Genomic DNA, 24,797 nt, shown 5'->3' on the forward strand with positions numbered 1-24,797 from the left:
TCAATGTAATCACCCCTATCAGTGGTAAATAGTTTGGCTCAACCCTCTAACTGCCACTTTTTCAAGGACATCTTGGTCTGGTAAGTGAAGCCGAAAAATAACGGTTTTACTGGCTGGATCACCAGGGAAAAACAAAAGAAAACCGCTTAAAAATAAAAACGAATGCAGCCACCACATCTAAGAATTGGCAAGCTGCAACTTAACACATTTTTGTCTTTGGGTTTAATACCGCTTTCACTTATTCCCTATTTTATCCTCCAAAAAAGTTTTACAGAAGACATGTTGATACTGTAGAGTGTTGGACCCAAAAGTAGAAAAAAAACTGGGCTTGAAGACTGAATTTCAGAGGCAGCTCTCTATCAATCAGGTTATCCTTGGGGTCCCTAGAGTGGTCTGAAGAGTGTAGAAGGAATAAGAGTGACACAAATCTAATGCGAGTCCAGTGAGTCTTTATTGAATATGTCAAGAGTTTAGAAGAGAAAGCCATCATGCTATATAAGAGTCCAAATATGTCTTTAATTATTCATTTGACCAAACAAAAACATCTAACACGTTTCAGGGGCAACAAAATTCCCCCTTCATCAGGCTTAGAATGGGATGAGAACATGTTACTGCTGAGTACATAGTTACAATTCAAGTCCTAAAGGAGAGTTGATACCAAACCATGTATAGATCCATTTGGTTATAGCATCTTCTGAGACCAAACAAGTCCTTCACCCATTCTAAGCCCCAATGAAGGTTTGCTGTCCTTGTAACACATTGGTTGTTTTTGTTTGATTACATTATTAATAATTCAAAGCTTCTTTGCAATCTTTTACCTTTTGGTTTGGCACCCATTATGTTTATAAGCTGAGTCGCTTCCAGGTTCCCATCTAGCATTTGTAGGGTTGGAGATCGCGCAGGACTGAGTCAGTCGGTTGTGAGTCAATGTTTAGGTGGGGGTGGGGGCAGATTGGAAGGGTTCTCTTCTGATGTGTTCTGTCCAGCTACACTGGAGGGAGGTAGTAAGCCCTTTTTGGGGGCTTGGGCTGCTGCCCCTGGGTACGGCCTTGTGAACGTTACTGCGTGCACTGGTAGAGGTAGAAAGATAGGGAGCACCCAATATCCAATGGAATGCAAGTCAAGAAGTGGATATGTAGTCGTATACTGAACATGGCAACAAGTGATCAAGCCAATGCGTTTCGGGGAAAAAAAGTCTCACCCTTCATCAGGGCTGCTGCTATTTGTTGATGGTAAACTGGGAAGGATCCCAATTGAGGGTGTCTGTGATACTAGGATCGGAAGTAACTGTGTTTGTTGTGTTTGCAGCAGAAGTATAGAGGTACCCATCTAGGGAGGCCTTTCTGAGAGCTGCCTTACCAGAAATAGTCAGCTTACTTGCAAACCTTTTTGTATTTTGCATCTCAAAAGGTTTATTGACTTTTCAAATTTTACAAAATACATTAAGGTAGAGTAGAAAAAGAAGGGGTAAGCAGAGGTGAGATAATTGTAGGCAGAGGAAAGGTACTGAAAACTGCAAGGCACCAGGAGCTCCGTGACCGGCACTGGGGGTGGGGGTACGGGTTATGCCAATGGGATGTGCTCCACGCCAACGCGTAAGAACGCTTCTGTGGGAGATGAGAGAGGGGATGCCAATCGGCTCAGAGAAAGAGCTCTAGAGTGGGAGGAAGGATAGATCTGGACATAGACAACAAAAGAAGAATAGAAAGAAGAACCAGGGATAAAGAGGTAAACTGAAAAGGATACTTGCCTGGAATTGACTGGGGGGGGGGGGGGGGGTAGGGGGTGAAAAGAGTAGGGGTTAGTGCAGTGTGGGCCACCAGCTGGACATAGCAAACGTGAGAGGTCGAGAGTGCAATCTATGTTCAGGTCGGGGTTATAAGTTAGCCAGGGGCCCAGACCTTTAAGAATTTAGCCTGAGTCTCCTCAAGAATGGAAGTAAGCTTCTCATGGACCATAGTCCCCATGAGCCACTGTTGGACTCCAGCAAAATTGAGAAATGGTTGTTGGCAAATATCTGCCGGGCCACCAGGAACACAAACTCCACCACCTTTCTCTGGTTGCTTGCAAGGGTCAGGGGTTGGTTTATGTAATAAAGGATCCCAAGCGTTGCAGGTGATGGTGATGTTAAGAACTGACCTGATCAAACCTTTTGGCATTTTGATCAAGCATTAAAATCCCAGTGCCCTTTAAATGTATTTCTCTGTAATTTTTAAGCAACAAGCACAGCCCTTCCGAATGGTAGTAAACACACTTGTCACACCCAGCACGCACAGCCCAAACCTATAAACTACAAGGATGTTGTAACAAGTTCATTAAATTGCTATCCCTTTAGAACAAAGACTCACAATACTGTCAGCGTCTCATGAATGAATAAAAGACACTTATTACAAGATGCTCAATTTGTATATTTAACAAACCCGGGTTCTCATGGGATGACATAAATCTCAAAGATGTCAATAGCTGTGAAGGTCGTGGAGTAGGTGAGAAGAGGTCAGCTGGAATTATGAAGCTTTACATAGAGTATATAAGGGTCTGTACACAGATTATGAAGGATTACCAGCAGTCAATGGGGTGGGATGGGGGGTAACTGTCATAGTTTTGAGAACTAGGATTTGTTAGGGGTCAAAGTTATGGAGTATTAAAAGAAGACCGAGGCCTTTGACCTGAGATAATTGGATCCACCAACTGTCAACAGACGTTCAGTTAGTGATTATGACTTACTTTGACTTATATTGAAACATTTAAAGGTCGTTAGAGGTTTGTGGCTTGTTGTTATGATGCTTGCCATTTGGCATTTAATAAGAATTAAAGGATAAGTGTACTTTTCTGGCTACATGGTAAACTTCAAACTGTTATAAGATCCACTATTCAATTACGCAGGATGTGCTTTGAAAGTCTGCCATAATTTCATTTGCAGCAAGATGCGGACATTTTCAACTGAATTGCTTTTGTTGAGGTTTGCTTAAAAAAAAAAAATAGATCTTTTTCATTTAGATTTTTTTGTGTGTGTATTTAGAGTAGTTTAATTTAAAATAAGTGTTCTTAATTTTATTTATTTTAGCAGTTTTGTTTCCTTCTTTTTATGGGGGAACTTCAGTCTTTTTTTTGTTTAATTTAACCACTTGAAGACCAGGCATTTTCTAGCACTTTTTGCTTACATGTAAAAGACTTTTCTTTTTTTTTTGATAGAAAACTTATTTTCAACTATTTATTTATTTTATTTGTACACTTTTGCGTTCAATTTTTTAAATTTTTGTTTGGTCACTGTAAACATCCTTGTGATATCAATAGGCACGTGACAGTTACCCTTTATGGAGGGATCTGGGGTCTATAAGACTCCAAATCCCTTCTTTGCACTTGAAAGCATTAAAAACGCCAAGATCGTCATTTTTGAATACTTTCGATTTTTCAAAAAATGACGTTGTTAAGAACCCTGTAAACCATGTCATGTCATCAATTCCAGGGTACTGTAGCAGAGACCCAATCAAAGCCCATCCAGGCTTTATTTGGCTCTCTAACTAGCTGGTGGACGTGTCGGCTATAAGCTCAGGTCTCACAGTGGGATGGGAGCGCACGAGTGAGCTGCGAAAGGCGCCGATGTCCCCTCCCGCTGCTTATAATAACAACCCACGTACAACCACTTGAAGTCAAATGATGTACCAGGTACGCGATTTGGCGGAAAGTGGTTAAAAGACAGTAGCTACGTATAAAAATAAGGTATTTACCTGTGCCTGAGGGTCCAGCGTGATCTTCCAGCGGGTTCTTCTTACCATCGTGGGGCCTCACTGCTGCCATTTTTGATACAGAAGCCAACTGTGACTTCCTGAGGAATCACGACCAGCTCCCCACCAAGCATGTGCAAGATCCCGCATCGCTTTGGGACTTGGTCTGCAGTCTCCTGGGACGTGTTACATGTCTCAGTAGGCTGCGGGCAGAGGGCGCGACTATGTACACATCGTTTTGGCCTAGACAGAAATTAGGAAAGTGGGATTGGGTACCTGTAAAGTACTCCCCTTAAAAATAAATAAATAAAATGCACCAAAAAAGTGTTAGGGACAGGGATAGGGAGTTGAATAAGTGGCACTTTCACTTTTGAGTGAAGGTTCACTTTAACTTATTTAATTTAGTGTTCTTTGCATTTGTGGGGTTTTTTTTTCTTTTTTTTTTTTTTTGATTTTTTTTTTTAAAGCGCCCCATCCCCGCATGCTCACACAACAAAGAAAATGCATACGAAAGTCACGCCCGCAAATGTAAATGGTGTTCAAATCACACATGTGAGATATCGCTGCGATCGTCAGAGTGAGAAAAATTATTCTAGAAAAAAACCTCCTCTGTAACTTTCACCTGGTAAACGTAAAAGTTTTTTAAAGCATCACCTATGGAGATTTTTAGGTACCGTAGCTTGACATGTGAGGTATCTGTTTACACGGCGTAACATCTTTTACATTATACAAAAGAAATTTGCGAACTTTACTGTTTAGTTTTTTTTTTTTAATTCATGAAAGTGTCTTTTTTTTCCCAAAAAAATGCGTTTGAAAGACCGCTGCGCAAATACCGTGTGACATAAAATATTGCAACAATCACCATTTTATTCTCTAGGGTCTCCAGTTTTGGGCACCAGTTCTCAAAAAGGATATCGGGGAACTGGAGAAAGTGCAAAGAAGGGCAACCAAACTGATAAGAGGCATGGGGGAGCTCAGCTATGAGGAAAGAGGAACTGAATTTATTCTCTCTTGAGAAGAGTAGATTAAGGGGGGATATGATCAACATGTACAAATATATAAGGGGTCCATATAGGGAACTTGGTGTTGAGTTATTCACTCTAAGGTCATCACAGAGGACAAGGGGGCACTCTGTACATCTAGAGGAAAAGAGATTTCATCTCCAAATATGGAAAGGTTTCTTCACAGTAAGAGGTGTGAAATGTGGAATAGACTCCCTCCAGAGGTGGTTCTGGCCAGCTCAGTAAATTGCTTTAAAAAAGGCCTGGATTCTTTCCTAAATGTACATAATATAACTGGATACTGACATTTATAGGTAAAGTTGATCCAGGGAAAATCAGATTGCCTCTCTGGGATAAGGAAGGAATTTTTTCCACTACTGTAGCAAATTGGATCCTGCTTTGCTGGGTTTTTTTTCACCTTCCTCTGGATCAACTGTGGGTATAGAATTGGGTATATGGGATTGTATGATATTTTTTATTTTATTTATTTATTTTTTATGGTTGAACTAGATGGACTTGTGTCTTTTTTCAACCTGACTAACTATGTAACTTGTAAGCAACGAATGTCAGAAATAGACTTAGGCATGAAAGGGTTAAGGTGTAAAAATGATGAGGGACTATTTTTTTGTCACATGAACAGGTCCAGAAGGAGCTTTCACAACCCTCAAGAGTCATTTAAAGCTTGTTGCACCCCTTAAAAACCACAGAAAATCACTTTAATGTCACCTTTCTAATTGATTCCAATGCATTTTACCAAAATTGTGAAGTTTCACAGAAATTTCCCAATTTCCATCAAATTGTAAGGAAAAACTTGATGCAGTTTTGAGAGCCCTTTGTAAAATCCTCTCTGCACCAGTTGCACCTGTGCAGTACATTCCCTTCTATGGGCAAAAGGCAGTCAGGAGGCCCATAAAAGTTCCTTGGCGATTGACTGTGCAGGTGCAATCAGCAGCCTACTGGTGGGGTGTTCTAGAACTTTTAGAAGTTGGAAGTGCCAACCACCACTTGTTTTCAAATCAAACTCACTGGGTCAGAGAAGTTGAAAATTTTGCTTTAGACCCCTTTCACAGCACAGCACTTTATCGCTGTTTAAGCGGTGCTTTTTGACCCCAAAGAAGGGGTTAAAAACTCCCGTGTTGCGGCGCTTCCATGAATTTTAATGGGCAGGGCGTTTTGGGAGCGCTAAATACAGCGATCCCAACCCGCCCCAAAGATGCTGCTTGCAGGACTTTTCAGAACGTCCCGCTAGCGCACCGCCCGAGTGTGAAAAGTCACACTTAGGCGCTTAGCAGAGGCTATTTCCAGCGCTAAAGCACCTGAAGACCGCCTCAGTGTGAAAGGGGTCTTAAAGATGTCAAGAAAGCTGATAGACTCTTTAAATGTTTTAAACCTCTTTGAAAATGCCCATTGAACTGATGTTCTAGAGACTAGCTTCAACAAGCTAGAAATAAAAAATGCAAATGTCCGCAGGGCCTTGGTAAGCAATGATACTACCATCCGTGCCATTAGTTACTTGTGTTACTTTGACATTCAAAAACATAACTTTGATCCATTCCAAGGCTGACGTAGTACTACTCCTCAATTCTATACCAATAGATAACTGTACAATGCATGTCATGGGACCAACTATACAAATACTGAAAAATTCATACGAAAATCAATTTTTAAGGAATGTACTTCATATGATCCAAGAGCCTCAAGGGCAGATCACGTACAAACCCTATACTAACCGCCTCCAAACATCGGACCGCAGCAGCAGCATCAAGTTAAAAAGGTAAAGTAGAGTTTGGTAGTAGAGTCAACCTGAACTAAAAAGATAAGGATTAGCTATCTTTTAAGGCAGGGGCATGGAATTAAAATTCACGGAGGTTAATTACGAAAATTTTCTTCCAGCAGGGGTCCGAGTCTCGTATTTGTGCTACGACTCAGATCTTTCATATCACAGCCCCTCCCTACCCATACATTGCAGTTTCCACTTTACATCACAGACCCCCTCTTCACTTCACAGACCCCCTCTTCACTTCACAGACCCCCTCTTCACTTCACAGACCCCCTCTTCACTTCACAGACCCCCTCTTCACATCACAGACCCCCTCTTCACATCACAGACCCCCTCTTCACATCACAGACCCCCTCTTCACATCACAGACCCCTCTTCACATCACAGACCCCTCTTTACTTCACAGCTCCCTCTTTACTTCACAGCTCCCTCTTTACTTCACAGCCCCCTCTTCACATCACAGACCCCCGCTTCACATCACAGACCCCCTCTTCACATCACAGACCCCTCTTCACATCACAGACCCCTCTTCACATCACAGACCCCTCTTCACATCACAGACCCTTCTTCACTTCACAGACCCCTCTTCACTTCACAGACCCCTCTTCACTTCACAGACCCCTCTTCACTTCACAGACCCCTCTTCACTTCACAGACCCCTCTTCACTTCACAGACCCCTCTTCACATCACAGACCCCTCTTCACTTCACAGACCCCTCTTCACTTCACAGACCCCTCTTCACATCACAGACCCCTCTTCACATCACAGCCCCCTCTTTACTTCACAGCTCCCTCTTTACTTCACAGCCCCCTCTTCACATCACAGCCCCCTCTTCACATCACAGCCCCCTCTTCACATCACAGCCCTCTCTTCACATCACAGCCCCCTCTTCACATCACAGCCCCCTCTTCACTTCACAGCCCTCCCCTTACATCACAGCACTTCCCTTTACATCACAGCCCCCTCTTTACTTCACAGCTCCCTCTTCACTTCACAGCCCCCTCTTCACTTCACAGCCCCCTCTTCACTTCACAGCACTCCCCTTTACTATACAGAACCCCCTATAGATCACCCCCCCTTTTGCATGCATCCCAGTCCCCTCTTTTTTTGTATCCCAATCCCCTTCACAATACAGCCCCCGTTTACATTACAGCATCCCCTTCACATCAAAGCCCCACTTTGCGATACAGCACCCGCTTTACATCACAGCATTCCCCTTTACATTGATTCCATCAAAGGTTGTATAGTTCAAAACAGTGGGAAAAAAAATCTTACTCTGGGTGTCCAAGCCAAGGTTTCCTCCCACACACCAATAGACAAACGGTCAAGAAAAAGAAGCAGCCGGCAATGCCATAACATCAAGCGTATTTATTTTAAAGCCTTCACAGTGAGTACAGTCAGCAGCAGACTAGTTTCGGCGATGAGCCTTGTTCACAGCACCCCTTTACATTACAGCACCTCCTTTACAATACAGCCCACCCTTTTCATGCATCGCAGTCCCCTTCACAGCCCCCCTTTTCTTTTAACCCAGTCCCCTTCACAGCCCCCCCTCTTGTATCCCAGTCCCCTTCACAGCCCCCCTTCCCTTCATTTCTTGTATACCCGTCCCTTTCACAGCCCTCAGTCATCTTTATATGAAAGCTTCCTCACTTACATCACATTTCCCCCTTCCAATCATAGTCCTTCTCCAACCTTTCCAATCCTACCCTACACAGTAGTTTGTGGGCAGCATACTTGACCTGTGTGGAAAAAGGGCAGGCCTGCCCAATGTTCCATGCACCCCAGTCCCCTTCACAGCCCACTCCCCTCATTTCTTGTATACCAGTCCCTTTCACAGCCCCCTCCCTTCCTTACATCCCCCAGTCCTCTTTACACGAAAGCCCCTCCTTTACATCACATTTCCCCCTTCCAATCATAGTCCTTCTCCAACCTTTCCAATCCTACCCTACACAGTAGTTTGTGGGCAGCATATTTGACCTGTGTGGAAAGAGGGCAGGCCTGCCCAATGTTCCATGCACCCCAGTCCCCTTCACAGCCCACTCCCCTCATTTCTTGTATACCAGTCCCTTTCACAGCCCCCTCCCTTCCTTACATCCCCCAGTCCTCTTTAAACGAAAGCCCCTCCTTTACATCACATTTCTCCCTTCCAATCATAGTCCTTCTCCAACCTTTCCAATACTACCGTACCCAGTAGTTGGTAGGCAGAAGGTGTGGCTTGTGTGGACAGAGTGCAGGAGTGCCCAAGTTTTCCTGTTAACAGGCAAGTGATTGGTTGCTAGGACTGCCCCCGTCCTAGCAACAAATCACCAGCTTGTAAACGTTAAATATTGAGCAGTCCGGCCCTCTATCCACACATGCCATGCCTTCTGCCTACCAACTGCTGTGTAAGGATAAAAGCTGAGACGGTGGCAGAGAAGGAGGATATCAACCAGGAGAGGACACCCAGGCTGCTATATGGCAGAGCCGTGGTCCAGGTAGGAATGTCATTCGGTCCAGGTCCGGACTGCAGTCCACCATTTAGTGATGACTGTTTTAGGGAATACCTACAAATGTAATTGTGCTTAAGTAATACACTGAAAGATGTACCATTTGCCTGGCAATCCTTCTGAAAAGTAAGAATCTAGTTCTTGTGTAGTAGCCTAAAAACTATATATCTGCAGCATGAGACTATATAGAGATTTGCTGCCCACGACTGCTGGTTTTGTGAGATTTGGTGATGTCACTTCTGTGCTACTCACTGTTCTCCTTGCTGGAGAGGAAGTTGTACCTGTGGACCTGTGGTGCAAAGACAACCATGCTTTTGTTTAATTTATTTGGTGCTTTCTCCACATATCCTGCTGCTTCTTGATCATTACCCCACCAGTCATCAAGGGGGTAGCTCTGACGTAAAGATGCAAAGCTCTGATCCACCAGTAAGATGGTCACCTCCACACATACACAGTGCAGAACAAGACATAAGTCAGTAATATGGAAAGATAAGATCAGCAGCAGGCAATACAGGTCACTGGGTTTTGACAACTGCCATCTAATGACTTATGAAAACTCATGAATTATCATTCTTGCAAAACAAACCTACTAACCTTCTATGAAGAGGTGATCTGCCATCTAAATGAAGGAAGGCCCGTAGACGTGGTGTATCTGAATTTTGCAAAGGCATTTGATACAGTTCCCCACAAACATTTACTATATAAGCTAAGGTCTGTCGGCATGGACCAAAGTGTGAGTACCTGGATTGATAACTGGCTACAAGGGCGAGTTCAGAGGGTAGTGAGAAATGGGGAGTACTCAGAATAGTCCAATGTGGAAAGCGAGGTCCCTCAGGGCTCTGTCCTGGGACCAATCCTATTTAATTTATTCATAAATGATCTGGAGGATGGGATAAACAGCTCAATCTCAGTATTTGCAGATGATACTATGCTAAGAAGGGCAATAGCTTCTCCTCAGGACGTGGAAACCTTGCAAGAAGATCTGAATAAATTATTGAGGTGGGCAACTACATGGCAAATAAGATTTAATGTGGAAAAATGTAAAATAAAGCATTTACGTGGCAAAAACATGAATGCAATCTACTTACTAGGGGGAGAACCTCTGGGGGAATCTAGGATGGAAAAGGACCTGGTGGTCCTAGTAGATGATAGGCTCAGCAACGGCAAGCAATGCCAATAGAATATTGGCATGCATTAAAAAGGGAATTAACTCCAGAGATAAAATGAGAATTCTCCCACTCTACAACACTCTGGTCCGGCCGCACCTGGAGTATGCTGTCCAGTTCTGGGCACAAGTCCTCAGGAAGCATGTACTAGAAATGGAGTGCAAAGAAGTGCACCAAAACGAATAAAGGGACTGGAGGATCTTAATTATGAAGAAAGGTTGCGAGCACTGAACTTATTCTCTCTGGAGAAGAGAGAGAATATGATTTCAATGTACAAATACCGTACTGGCGAGGGATAAAACTTTTCAGCAAAAGGGCATTTAAAAAGACTCAGGGCCATTCACTAAAATTAGAGGAAAATCGATTTAACCGGAAACAGCGTAGAGGGTTCTTCACGGTAAGAGAGGTAAGGATGTGGAATTCTCTTTCACAAGCTGTGGTTTCAGCAGGGAGCATCAATAATTTCAAAAAAACTAATAGATAGGGACCTAAACGACCACAATATAAAGGGATATACAATGTAATACTGAAATAAAAGCACACATATAGGTTGGACTTGATGGACTTGTGTCTTTTTTTAACCTCACCTACTATGTAACTTTTTTGGGAGCACAGCAGTACAGGTCCACTTTTAGTACTGCCTGTGCTTATTTTGATACTGCTATGGAACATTTTTGTTAACAATTTATTCATATTCCAAAAGATGTTCAAAGTGAGATATTAAAGTTAAGTTTAAATAAGACGTGCCCTACATTCTCTACAGTATTTATGATATTACGAATTGGGTCTTTGGCAGAAAGCACCCATTAATATCATTTTGCTTTGCTTTTTGATATGCACAGCAACGCTAAAGTCAGTTCATGAGGGTTAACCCTTTTAAGGCCTCATGCACAGTGGGCATAAAAAAATGCTGCTTTTACAGGCTTTTGGTGTTTTTTCTTCAGCCTGTGCAAGCAATCCTATGTTAGCCTATGCGCCCATGCACAATTGGGTGTTTACAGGCATATTTGCAAAGGGGGGTTTGCAGGCTGAAAAAACAAAACACCACAAGTGTGTTTTTGAGGGGGCAAAAAAAAAACGCTGACTGCTCCTAAACGCGGTGTTTAGGAGCATTCAGCATTTTCAAGTGTACATTGATTATAGTGAAAAATTAGCACAGGGGAATGTTTTGGAAAAAAATGCTTATAAAAGCAAATGTTCACACAAACACAGAGATGTTCTGCTTGATGCTGTTGCAGGGGTTCTGGATGACCTGTGCCCCGCCGAAGCCGGAGCTAAGCTCCAGACATGGACTCAACCAGTATTGGACTGTTGCTTAAACAGGTATGCTGGGGCAGTCACAAGCCTGTAGTTAGGGACTAGGGATGTTAGGGAATGTCTGCATTTTGTCCTGGACTGTTGATTGCTGTCATCATGTTAACTTATTCTTCTAGCAAAATGTTTACAACTTTGCCTTTGCCTGGTCACTAAAGGGGTGTAATGCAAGCAACCGGCACATGCAGTCTACAGCTCGGGTCACTAAGTACACTGGGGTATGAGATAATGGTACAAGAGTTAATGCAGTGTCAAGATACAAGTGGTTACCAAGGGTAACAAAGGTTTCTTTAGCAGCCTGTCCTAAGCGTATACATGTTGTTGGCAGCAATCCATCTCCATTAGCAATGGAGCAGATGTGCATCGACGAGGCCCTCATCCTGTACACAGGTACGGAAGACAAAGAGTAAAGTGATGTGCATGCCTGGAGTCTGCGCTAGGTGCATGGCAGGACACCATACCATTACTGATAGTGAGGTAGCATTGGCTCTGCGTGTCCCTCCTAAATGCACAAGTGACTGTAGTGATGAAAAATACATCAAGAGGAGTATACTGGAGTTGGTTCATGTTTAATCATCTGTCCGGGTTGTGAGCGTGGCTCAAGTAAAGGTACCCCAAGTGTAAAGCAGTGACCCTGTACAAAGGGCCTAGCGTAGTTCAAAAGAACCTACTCCGGGATAGGCCTCTCATGTGACCCTTGCTTGGCACCCAACTAGGAGAGGAACATAGAGGGAGTGTAACCCACCTGCTTGGTACCCCACGTGTAAAGCAGTGACCCTGTATAAAGTACCTAGCATGACCCAGAAGAACCCACTCTAGCTACACTATATGGTCCACTCCAATTTATTGGGTTTGGGTGTTTCCAGTGAAGGGTGCTGTTAATGCTACAGAAAACAAAGACATTGAAGACTATTTTTCTAAATGTGTGCAAACAGTTTGGGGAAGGCCTTTTCTGTTTCGGTATGTCTATAACACTGTGCACAAATACAGCTCCATGAAGACATGAACAGTAAGCTGCTTTAACCCTAAAAGGTGAAAAAGTCCTCTAGAGCTGTTGGGTGCAGAATAAGCAGTTGCACAGCTAAAAACACAACTGGTAGAGAAAGACGATCCAAAACTTCAAACGTTCTTAAAAATCTTCAAATGTATTGGTTCTCCATAAACATGACCTCTGTTAATGTATTAATGAGTTAACCATATGCCTTTGTTGTTAGGTGGGGTTTTGCTCACTCTATATTGTTTTGCTTTTTGCATATTTAATTTTTGTTGTGAACAAGGCCGACATGGCTGAAACGCATTGACATCTGCTGTAATGACATTGTGTCTTATGGAGAACCAATACATTTGAAGATTTTTGAGCATGTATGGAGTTGCGGACATGGTTTGACCAATTTGGTATGGAGGAACTCAAGTTGCCTGCACAGAACCCTGATGTCAATACCTTCTGCTTTGGGATAAATTGAAACAATGATTGGTTTTCCACCTCTATCCCTAAATCAAACAAAACAATAACAGATATTTGCCCTGGGACTTTATAGAGGTGAACACTGTGGGCCCAAAGTGTTCACCTCCATAAAGTCCCAGGGCAAATATCTGTTTTTGTTATTCTTTAACATTTCCATAGACACGATACAAAATCTTGTGGAAAGCCTTCCAAGAAGAGTCCAGGCTCTTACAGTCACAAACGGGTTTCTATTCCATCTGAATGCCCATGGATATGGGATAGTATGTCCAACAAGCTCATGTGTTGTGGTCAGATGTCCATAACATTTTGGCCATGTAGTGTATCTAGTATGTTTCAGTTTGCTATATAAAAGTCCTACAAGCAACATTTTTACCACATTTGAAAAAAGTCTGCCATGGAGTTGTTTACTACCAAAGCTTCCATGGGATTAGGCTGCTGCTGGAATCTACCTATCTATAGATGTAAACAAGCATGTTTGGGTGATCTGAACATAAATATTTAAGTTTCTTTTTTCCGTTTGGAAGTTGGTTTTGTGCCTCGGAGTCTAGCTCAGAACAATATAGTCATTAATTCTACTTACACTGAACATCTAGGACATACTGCGTCTGCTTTTTCTGCCCTTTAAGAGCTGGATGCGACGCCTCACAGGTAATGATCTCGCCATTGTCCCGCCTCTCCACGGAGAACGTGATCGTGTTTGTGATGCTGAAAGTCTTTATGTTCTCCTGTTTGCTGGTGACACCTATAAAAGTCAATATGTAGATTTTAGTTTTTTCTTTCATTTTTCAACCTATCCCCAAAAAAACAAAAAACAAACAAAAAAAAAAAAACATGGCAGATGCAAGCTAATTGGCTACTTTCAGTAACATTCCACTTCCACATTAGATAAGCTATACCAAGTACACTCAAAAGTTCATGATGGACAATTTTTACATTCAGAAAAGGGGTCAGAATCTGTTTGAATGTATTTAATTTATTTAATCTTTTTGTAAAGAGTGATAGAACGTGATGTGATCCACGTTTGTTTGTTAGTCAATTAAAGTACAGCCAACACGTTTCAGAAGAATAAAATACCCCCCTTTCTTCAGAGCTCTTGAGGGTGGTAGAATTCTGGAATTTGTAGTGGATCTGGCACCTGAGCTGTATTAGCTTTCCCCAGTGTGTGCCTGCTCCTGTAGAGTAGAAGAATTTTTGCCCAACAGCTGAGTCCTGAATACACTAGAGGAAATTTTCCCTCACTTCCTGTTTGGAGGACATCAGAATTAAACCTGGGCCACTTCATCCAAAAGTTATATTTTAGCTGTAGCTGGAACCTGTGGATTGAGTCCCAGGCTTCATACAGGTCTTGGATATTTCAACAGCAAGATCCCTTTGCAGTTACTATATCTCCACCTGGGAGTTTTGGGTGTTCCCACCTAGTTTAGTATGTTCAAGCTATTCCTGGTACATTCTGTATACCAGCTTCTCTCAACCTTTTTAACGTAGGGGAACCCTTGAAAACTTTACAGGCTCAGGGAACCTCTAATAATATTTACTATATCAAATGTTCACAGTAAATTAGTGTGATGGTCACTGAGACAGATGGTCCTTACATTTGTGGTCATTGTGAAGATCTCCCCTTACAGATAGACAAAAAGATTGTTGTTTACAGTGGTTTACTCATCTTAGAGGCAGAAGTTGCTCATTGCTCAAGGAACCCCTAGCAAACTTTGGAGGAACCCTATGGTTCTATGAAACCCTAGTTGAGAAAGGCTGGTCTACACTATAATAGACACAGCAGAGCTTCTCACCAGAAACTGAAATGCAGAAAGCTCACCAATAGAATTCCTTAGAGATAGAAGAAACTCAAAGCGGATTAATATTTCAACATCTACCAAAAACTCAAATATTAGCTTTGGGAAGATTGACCCTTTAAACCTGAACTCTAGGATTTTTGTAAAAAAAATACCCTTGCAGTGGGGCCCCCCAACCCTGCACTAAAGGGTTAGCAAGATCAGCTCTGAAGTACTTACCATATTCCTGACTCTAGCAGTCTTCTGGAGCTCCCCTCTTCTCTCAGACCTCCCTCACCATCCTCACGTACAATACAGGACTGCTGGTCTTGCATTGTACATCGTGATGTCAAAGTGCAACCATTGGCCTAAGTTCTGAAGAAAAGAGGCATTGGGGGACAGCAACCCATTGGCCGGAGCTCTGAAGAGAAGAGGCATTGGGGGGCAGCAACCCATTGGCCGGAGCTCTGAAGAGAAGAGGCATTGGGGGGCAGCAACCCATTGGCCGGAGCTCTGAAGAGAAGAGGCATTGGAGGGCAGCAACCCATTGGTTTCAGCTCTGAAGAGAATTGGCATTGGAGGGCAGCAACTCGTGCCAACCAATCTAAATTACTGTAAGACCTGCAACATTTAGTTATGGGCCACTGCAGAGTCCAGGCTCATTAAAACAGAACTCCAGCCAAAAGTACTATTAAAAAAACGAACAGCTTATCAAAAGATTAAATTACAAAACCAAATTGTGCTGCTATGTTTACCTTCAATCAAGGTATTTCCCCCCACAGTATTTGGATCTCTTCAGCCTGATTGCCAGTATCAAAGGAAAAGAAACACAGCGACTCTAAGTGCAGAATTGGTAAACCATTTAATGATAAGTCAAAAGTGAAACTACTCACAAAGGGAGCATAAACTTAAGCATGATAGTAATCCTGCAGCAAAATCCGGGATGGTTTTCCCCTAGACGTCCGTGTCTCTGAAGTGCAGCTGACAGCTCGTGCAGGTGGATTCCAACATTCGCAGCCTATGAGAACAGCAGAGAACACAGGGGGCGATCGGAGATGACGTCACTTCCAGGTGCAGGGTGAGAGAAGGTGGCGTCGCGTTTGGAGCATGCTTGCTCCTTCCTCAGGCCATACAAAACGCCATCTTTGTTGTGGTATATGTGTGCTGGGGAGATAAACCCGCTCAGTCACATGATCCACTAAGGTGGCACTTTTGACTTATCATGAAATGGTTTACCAATACTGCACTTAGAGGTGCTGTGTTTCTTTTCCTTTGTTGCATTGCAGAGACTTCTTCTAGCTCTTCGCACTGGCTGCCCTTAGTGCTGGTACATGGATTCCTCTCCCTCTTCATCTTAGAGACTGTTGCTATGGACTTTGTCCCTCCTATTGAGAGACTCTTTTAATCACATTTATTTCATCTGTGTACACCTCCAGGGTCTCTCCTCAAACGAGCGCTGAGTTTATTTTTTGTCTGATTGCCAGTATCATTCAACCCCTTCATGGACTCACCCCAGTCGGTGACTGGACAGGGAAGGGAGAAGTAGCACAGTAATGAGCTAATCTTTCTGTCACTCTTCTCTTATCAGCACATTAAAGGATTGGCTTTTTTGTTGCTTCTTCCTCTCACACCCCAGCCCTGCTATACAGGGACTGCAAGAGGCTGATACCATTTAACATTGAAAAGGCTAAGCCCCGGTTCACACAGGGGCGCACGACTTGCAGGTCGCCTCACCGAGGCGACCTGCACACGACTTCCATAGTGACTTGCAAAACGACTTCTGTATAGAAGTCTATGCAAGTCGCCTCAAGTCGCCCCCAAAGTAGTACAAGAACCTTTTTCTAAGTCAGAGCGCCTTGCATCGCTCCTATTAGAACGGTTCCATTGTACAGAACGGAAGGCGACTTGTCAGGCGGCTAGGTCGCCTGACAAGTCGCCCCTGTGTGAACCAGCAGTTAGAGGTCAAGGTGAAGATCACCATGTTAATGACAGTAACCCATAGCAACCAATCACAAATCCTCTTTCCCTTATATGACTATAGCAGTCTGGTTGCTATGGGCTACCATGCTCTGCCCATTTGATAAGGCCTACCGGCATGGAGTACATGAGTCACCCTAGATAGTTTATTGCAGCATAAAATAAACAGTTATCACTCATTTTCCACCACATACATAAACAAAAAGCCAATCTCGTACTGAGGTATTTATATCGCACATTCCGGCGAGCAATTTCCAGTCAGAAAGGTGCGGTGACCTTGGGATTGGCCCACATCCAGGCTGCCTGAACACATCTTGGCACAAATCTTAATTTTCTTTTGACAAGAAATAATTAATCCAGTCAGACAGGTCAAATCTCACTCCTACTACTGGGTTAAATTTAGGATTTCCACCGAAATAAACAGATGCATATTGCATAAACATGAGCGCCCAGTCATCTCCACAGGAAGCGGCCATCTTACATGGGGAGATTAATTATTAACATTCTTTTGCCTGTATACATGACCTTTTTGTTGCCCAGAAGCTGAGAACGCTCATATTTCTCTCTTTTTTTTATTTATTTCTGTTTTTATATTATGCTATTTATGTGGAGCTACATCCAACAAGGCGCTGAGTGAGACCGGCTTTTTCCAGTTTTGATTTCAGTGCTTCTGAGTGGCTTTAACCTAAAGCAGTGGTGACCCTCTCCTGGACAAAACGGCAATGGAACTTTGCATCGATCGAAAACACCGCACCCCGCAACAAAAGCGCTTTCAAAGTGAAAACACGCAGCTAAGACGGGATAAAAGGTTTTAAAGAGAAACATTGCTCACTTTCTCGTATCAAAGACATCATGGCTTAATGTGACTCCAGTGGTTTCACAACCCATGCAGACCTTTCTATTAAAAAAATTAAAATACTGTAACGATTTAAAGCAGAACTAAACCCTGCTTTTCTTTACAGCAAAGGAAGCTGCCATCCTAGCCTCTGTTTGATCTGCAGTTGTCACGATGCTACACATGTGATCAATTATGACCAGTGGCGGCAAACATTGCACCCAAAGGCACCCCCCCCCCCCCCCCGGTCCGGTCGATCGGGTCATCTGGATCACTTACCCCATCTATGGCGGCAGCACTTCACCTGGGCGACAGGCGGCGGGCATCACGGGCACCTTCCCCTTCTCTCCTCCGCGGGCATCACAGCAAATTCCATCTCCTCCTTCCTCCTCCCCAGCAGCCAATCGGAACGCTTTTCCTTTCGGCCAGTCGGGAAACAGATCTCAGACAAGCTTCCTGATTGGCGGGGAGGAGAATCAGTGTGAAAATAGCGAATATTCATTCGCTATTATCACACAACTGGGTGGGCTCGGTTGGCAGTGATCTGCACCCCGAGCCCAGCCTATTTTGAAGTCTATCAGAGCCTCTGACTCTAATCACGTACTTCAAAAAAAAAAAAAGAAGAAGAAAAACCTCCATTGGAATCCATACATCTGGCGTCCTGCATGGGGGCCGGACACATGGATGGGGAGGGCGGCGCACGTGCGCCCCTAATTATGACACCAGCCATTTCATGGCTTGATAGTTCTGTTGGAGCTCAAACAACCCTGACAGTTATCATCCAGGGCATGTCTTGAAGAGGAAGTAAACCCTGATGGGTTTTACTTCCTCTTTTGCTCGCTACAAAGCCTGCAAATGAAAAGCATAGTGGGCTAGTATGCATCACATACTAGCCCATTATGTGCCACTTACCAGCAAAAGAATCCAGCGATGTCCCCTGTGTAGGCAGCGTCCATCTTCTGTCCCCTCTTCTTTCCGGGCCCCAGACTCCGGCTCTGGGATTCACCGGAGCCACGTGACATCACTCCCACGCATGCGCACGGGGGACGCGATTAACAGCACAGGCTTGGGAAGAAACGGCACTTAGTTTTGTTTCTTCCCCGCGCATGCACCGCTGGAATTTTCAGCGGATTTCAAGTGAAATATCTCCTAAACGGCGCACGTTTAGGAGATATTTCCACTACCTATAGTTAAGCCTTATTCTAGGCTTACCTATAGGTAGGAGGTCCAAAAGTGGGTTTACAACCACTTTGAATGTAACTGTTTTAGGGCTCGTTAAAGCGGAGCTCCACCAAAAAGGGGAAGCTCAGCTTGTTTGATTCCTCCTCCCCTCTCTGGTGCCACATTTGTTACCTTTCGGGAGGGGGGGGCGGGTACCTGTTTTTGACAGGTACCTGTCCCCACTTCCAGGAGACCTGGCTGCAGCAAGATGCGGCCAGGTCCTCTTTCCTTCACCACCGGATCAGTTAGAAGGTGCAGTGCGCTTTGCGCAGTAGGGAAGCGGCTGTAAAGCTGAAAAGGCTTCACTGCTGCTTTTTCTTACTATGAAAGGCCGGTGCCAGCACACGAGAGCCGTGAGAGGGTGGCAAATGTAACAGGAGGTTGAATTCCAGCTACAACCATGAAACAAAGCATCACGGTTGTTTGATTAATAAACCCATTGCCACTGCCTTTGCAGCTTAAGGAGGAACAATTGGGTAGCAGCTAAACCTGAAGCTCAACCATGTGTTTTTATCTCCCCCCTTAAGAGCCCTTAGGAAACATTTAAAGTAGAACTACACTGCATCTGAGCACCACATGCCAAAGATGTTATGTCATTCATTTTTAATATTCCAAGTAAACCCACCCATCCATGTTTCCATGCTTTATTTTGCTGAGAATTCAATTTGAAAAACACCCCCCTAGCATTTATAGCCATGGCTATCTTGAATAACAGCAGGTGATTTAGTTCATGGATTCCATCTGCCCTTAGCTCAGGCATGCAGACAGGGTGTGCTTAGCTGAGAATAACTCTCCTCCCCTCCCCTTCTTAAGACTACTGGGATGTATGGATAAAAAATAGTCAATGTTGATTAAGAGAGTTAAGTTCCACTTTAAATCGATAGGTTTAGTTCTGCCTTAATGATAAGGAGCATCTACAGTTGTGCTCATAAGTTTACATACCCTGGCAGAATTTATGATTTCTTGGCCATTTTTCAGAGAACATGAATGATAACACAAAAACTTTTCTTTCACTCATGGTTATTGTTTGGCTGAAGCCATTTATTACCAAATCAGCTGTGTTTACTCTTTTTAAATCATAATCACAACAAAAACTACCCAAATGACACTGATGAATAGTTTACATACCCCAGTTCTTAATACCATGTATTGCCCCCTTTAACATCAATGACAGCTTGAAGTCTTTTGTGGTATTTGTGGATGAGGCCCTTTATCTTCTCAGATGGTAAAGCTGCCCATTCCTCTTGGCAAAAAGCCTCCAGTTCCTGTAAATTCTTGGGCTGTCTTGCATGAACTGCACGTTTGAGATCTCCCCAGAGTGGCTCAATGATACTGAGGTCAGGAGACTGAGATGGCCACTCCAGAACCTTCACTTTATTCTGCTGTAGCCAATGACAGGTCGACTTGGCCTTGTGTTTTGGACCATTGTCATGTTGGAATGTCCAAGTACGTCCCATGCGCAGCTTCCTGGCTGATGAATGCAAATGTTCCTCCAGTATTTTTTGATAACATACTGCATTCACCTTGCCAACAATTTTGACCAAATTTTCTGTGCCTTTGTAGCTCACACATCCCCGAAACTTCAGCGATCTACCTCTGTACCTTTCATTAAAGGCCTTGTTGACTTCAAATGTAGCGTTTATGGTTGTGGCCAAAAAGCTCAATTTTGGTCTCATTACTCCAAATGACTTTGTGCCAGAAGGTTTGAGGTTTGTCTCTGTGCTGTTTGGCGTATTGTAAGTGGGATACTTTGTTGCATTTGCGTAGTAATGTTTTCAGAGAGTCCTGTATTTCACCTGAAGTTATTTGTGGGTTTTTCTTTGCATCCCGTACAATTTTCCTGGCAGTTGTGGCTGAAATTTTAGTTGGTCTACCTGACCGTGGTTTGGTTTCAACAGAACCCCTCATTTTCCACTTATTGATTAGAGTTTGAACACTGCTGATTAGCATTCTCAATTCCTTGAATATCTTTTTATTTCCCTTTCCCGTTTTATACAGTTCAACTACCTTTTCCTGCAGATCCTTTGACAATTCTTTTGCTTTCCCCATGACTCAGAATCCAGAAACGTCAGTGCAGCACTGGATGAAAGATGCAAGGGTCTGTCAGGAGTCCAGAAACTAATTGACCTTTTATACACACACACTAATTACAAGCAAACAGATCACATGTGAGGATGGTTACCTTTAATAGCCATTCAAACCACTTTGTGTCAACTTGTGTGCATGTTATCAGGTCAAAATCACCAGGGTATGTAAGCTTTTAATCGGGGTCATTTGGGTAATTTCTTTTGTCATTGTGATTTAAAAAGAGTAAACACAGTTGATTGATAATAAATGGCTTCAGCCAAACACTAACCATGAGTGAAAGAAGTGTTTTTGTGTTATCATTTATATTCTCTGAAAAATGGCCAAGAAATCATAAATTCTGCCAGGGTATGTAAACCTATGAGCACAACTGTATAGCGGAATCCTTTTTTGCTTGTTTTAGATTGATTTTTATTTATTTTTTGTCTGTTTTTTATTTTTTTATTTTAGGGGATTGTCCGTTCTGATCAGCAGGGGATCCATAACCGGATTACTGCTCGGACCTTGAAAAAGGGGACCCTGAAAGCTTGTCCTGAAAAATTGTATGTTAGTGCAAAAATAAATAAATATTTAATCAGGGACAGTACTCCATAGTTTCTGTCCTAAGTGCACTAATATGGCTACAATCACCTAAACCCTGATAAATCAGAGCCGAATGTTACAGATGACAAAGTGTCCATTCAATTTTGCTCTCCTAGACCATAACAGACTCATGTTAAGTCTAGGGATGTCACTGCAGGAAGTGAGAGGAAATCGCTCCAAAGTGTAACAAATCTCCTCTTGGAAAGTTATCACTAGAACAAGTGTCCAAGTTGGAAAATTTCCACCTTAATTCTTGTTTTGGGGACAAGCAGAAATGTTATTTCCTAACACTTTCTGGCCTGGTGGCAATGGCCATACAAACTGTGAGGGTGAATCCCCCAGACAGAACAAAGACAGCAAAGAACCTGACAGGAATTCTAACCCTTTCCTGCTCAATCCAAAACAAAAAAAAAATGTTTTTAGCAATTAGTCCGTCTCATTCAGACCCTCCATTATCCTTAATTTATTCACCTCATCTGGTCACATGTATGCTGCTGAAGGGTAGGATCTGAGTTCTGATTGACTGATCCTACCCTTTAGCAGTGATCATGTGACCTGATGAATTGTATTATCAAAAACCACATGCCCGTTGCCTAGGTTCTGGTTATGTTTGCAGTTCTGAAGCCAGAGTGGAGTAGCATAGGCATAATATACAGACAGGGAGTTCTGGGTTTCTTTGACTTTCTCCATCTGCATAATTTTACCAGGCCAATAACCCAAAGTCATGAAGACAGAAGGTTAGGATGACAGCCAGATGTCCACAATGGTAGTCCCATTATGTCTTTCAAGACAAGTTTTCTTTAAGGTAAGACTGTCGTTCAGAATGAAGATTGCAAGTTATTTGTACATAGATAGATAAATAGACTATAGGACCCACAATTTATGGGTACCTAACCATCTCATCTATATGGGCTGGCTGGACATTCCATTCCAAAACCATGGCCATTAATAAGGAGTCCCTCGACTTTTGAGTCTATAACAGCCTCCACCCTTCTGGGATGGCTTTCTACAATATTTGGAGTGTCTTTGTGGGAATTAGACACCATTCAGCCCAAGGTATATGTGAGGTCAGGTACTGATCTTGAATGAGAAGATTTGGCTGGTCATCCCAAAAATGTTCAGTAGGGTTGAGGCAGGCCCCTCAAGTTTTTCCACACCAGACTAGTCAAGACCATGTCTTTATGAAGCTGGCACAGTTATGCTGGAACAGATATGGATCTTCCCCAAACTGTTACCACAAAATTGGAAGAGCACAATTATCCAAGATGTCTTTTTATGGTGTAGCATTAACTGCGCCCTTCACTGGAAACAACCAAACTCAATAATTTGGAGCAGTGTCAACATACTTTTTGGCCAAATGGTGTAGTTAGAAATATTGTAGCAATTACATTTACACATTTTTTTTTTTTTGGATATCATTGTTCTTACTCTGACCCTATTATGTAAATGTTCTGATTGAATTTGAACAGACTTGGTTTTTAATATGATCCGATCTGGGCCACATTTAATAAACCAAAAGTCTTTTGAAAGTAAGCATCACTTTAAGGAAATTAAACTTTAAAGGCTGACTTTTGCTGCATTTCTTTTTTCTTGAGGATTAGCATTGGTTCTGGAAGGTTCCTGATGGCTCGGATCTGGCATAGAACATTCCATGTGTTTGGTAATGTAGAGATTGTGGCTTGCATCTCTGTCAGTATCTCTCTCCTCCATCTACTCCTTCATTATCTCCCTCCATATCACAGCGGCACAGACTCCCTGTATATCTCCCTATTTATAGCCGCATTTAGCCGTTCTCTACACATCACTGCCACCTTCTTATCTGCTGGAACTCTTTATATTTCTCTCTGCATCTCTCCGCCATTTCAATCACCCTGCAGCCACAATGAGTTCTGGATACAATTCTTATCATAAGAAGAGAGCTTGTACTCCTCTCCATGCAACTTCAACAAATTCTTACTTCTACCTGAGGGAGTGATCCTTCTTAGAAGTACAAAATGGCTGCCAAGCAAAAGTCCCAGAAACAGGAGAAATCACTTCACTTATTAGTTTGTCTTCCCCTCAAACAATCCTCACGTGGCCCTTTTGAAGAAATACAGTTCAAAGCAAGTCGCTGTAACTTTAGTATAATCCTAGCCCCCCCTTTTTTTTGCAGCAGCATGAAGTAACATTTCCAGGACGAAGAAAGTCCCGCTTTCACGGCACAAACAATAAATTCCCACAACTCAAAGCAATAGGCATTCGAGGTAAGTAACTACTACAATACACAAGTTGGTAGACCAAGACATCATACCCTGGAAGGACTGTCAAGATTTGTAAGTAAAACTTGCAAATAAAAGTTAAACAACGTCAACTTTTTTGTTTATAGGATATGACAACTTGCTTCCGTAATTTTGAGTCTTGTGCAATGAATATGACCCACGATAAATGATTAGGGGCCATGCTCGGGCTGACAAGGTCCAATGAGTTAGATGCCGCTGACTTATGAGGGTGTAGCCTGGGGAAAGGTGTGTCCAGACCCAAAGCATGCTGTAGAGTTAGGAAGAGATAGCCTGGCCGCCGCACCGTTGCTTTAACGGTGAAGTGCACCGTTAAAGCAACAGCAAACAAAGACATTTTAGACACCGACTTCCAGACGTGTAACTACAGAAAACAAAGACATTGAAGACAAATTTGAAGACAAATTTTTCTATATGTGTGCGAATGGTTTGGGAAAGGTTCTTTTCAGTTCAAGTATGACTGTGCCCTCGTGCACAAAGCCAGCTCCATAAAGACATGGTTTGATGAGTTTGGTGAGGAGTAACTCAAGTGACCAGCACAGAGCCCTGACCTCAACCCTACTGAACAGATTTGGGATTAATTGGAACCCTGACTGTGATCCAGGTCTTCCTGCCCAACACAAGTTTTTGGCTGAACAGGTCCAACAGGCAGACTCAAAAATCTTGTGGAAAGCCTTCCTAGACATGAGGAGTCTGTTATAGTCATGGGGGAGGGGGGGCACCTCTATTTTAATAGCCATGGTGTTAGATTGCAGAGTCCAAAAAGCTCATGTAGGTGTGATGGTCCTCTATCTATGAACTTTTTGCCACATATTATATATGCTTTAGGTTATAGGTATGCCACAGGTGAACAATACTGGACTTGTGGAAATGTCACATGTTCCCAGCCTTTTAAACTTTTCAGGTAACATCAAGCTGTTTTTGTGCCTGTTATTCTGATGGCACATTAACCTTGAAATTACTTTCTTAATGCATTTCAGCTTCAGCCAGTCAGGAATGGGTATTTGTAAAAATCTGAATCTCTATTTTTAGGTTGTTGTCGGTGATGGGCATTTGTATTGTTATTTTGTTGCATTTTTTTCCCCGGTCAAAGCAGTATCTGGTCTGCCTT

At 43.0% G+C, this 24,797-nt stretch overlaps 1 protein-coding gene across 1 annotated transcript in view; it reads right to left on the reverse strand.

The window, feature by feature from the left end:
• Nucleotides 1-24,797, reverse strand: part of CADM4 (cell adhesion molecule 4) — a 623,347-nt gene that overhangs the window by 78,308 nt on the left and 520,242 nt on the right. The window contains exon 5 of the mRNA XM_073601979.1: nt 13,519-13,680. Within this exon, the coding sequence (XP_073458080.1) occupies nt 13,519-13,680 (162 nt within the window). The remainder of the gene's footprint in view (nt 1-13,518; nt 13,681-24,797) is intronic.

This window comes from Aquarana catesbeiana, linkage group LG10 (genome assembly GCF_042186555.1).
Source record: "Aquarana catesbeiana isolate 2022-GZ linkage group LG10, ASM4218655v1, whole genome shotgun sequence".
In the NCBI taxonomy this organism is placed as follows: domain Eukaryota; kingdom Metazoa; phylum Chordata; class Amphibia; order Anura; family Ranidae; genus Aquarana; species Aquarana catesbeiana.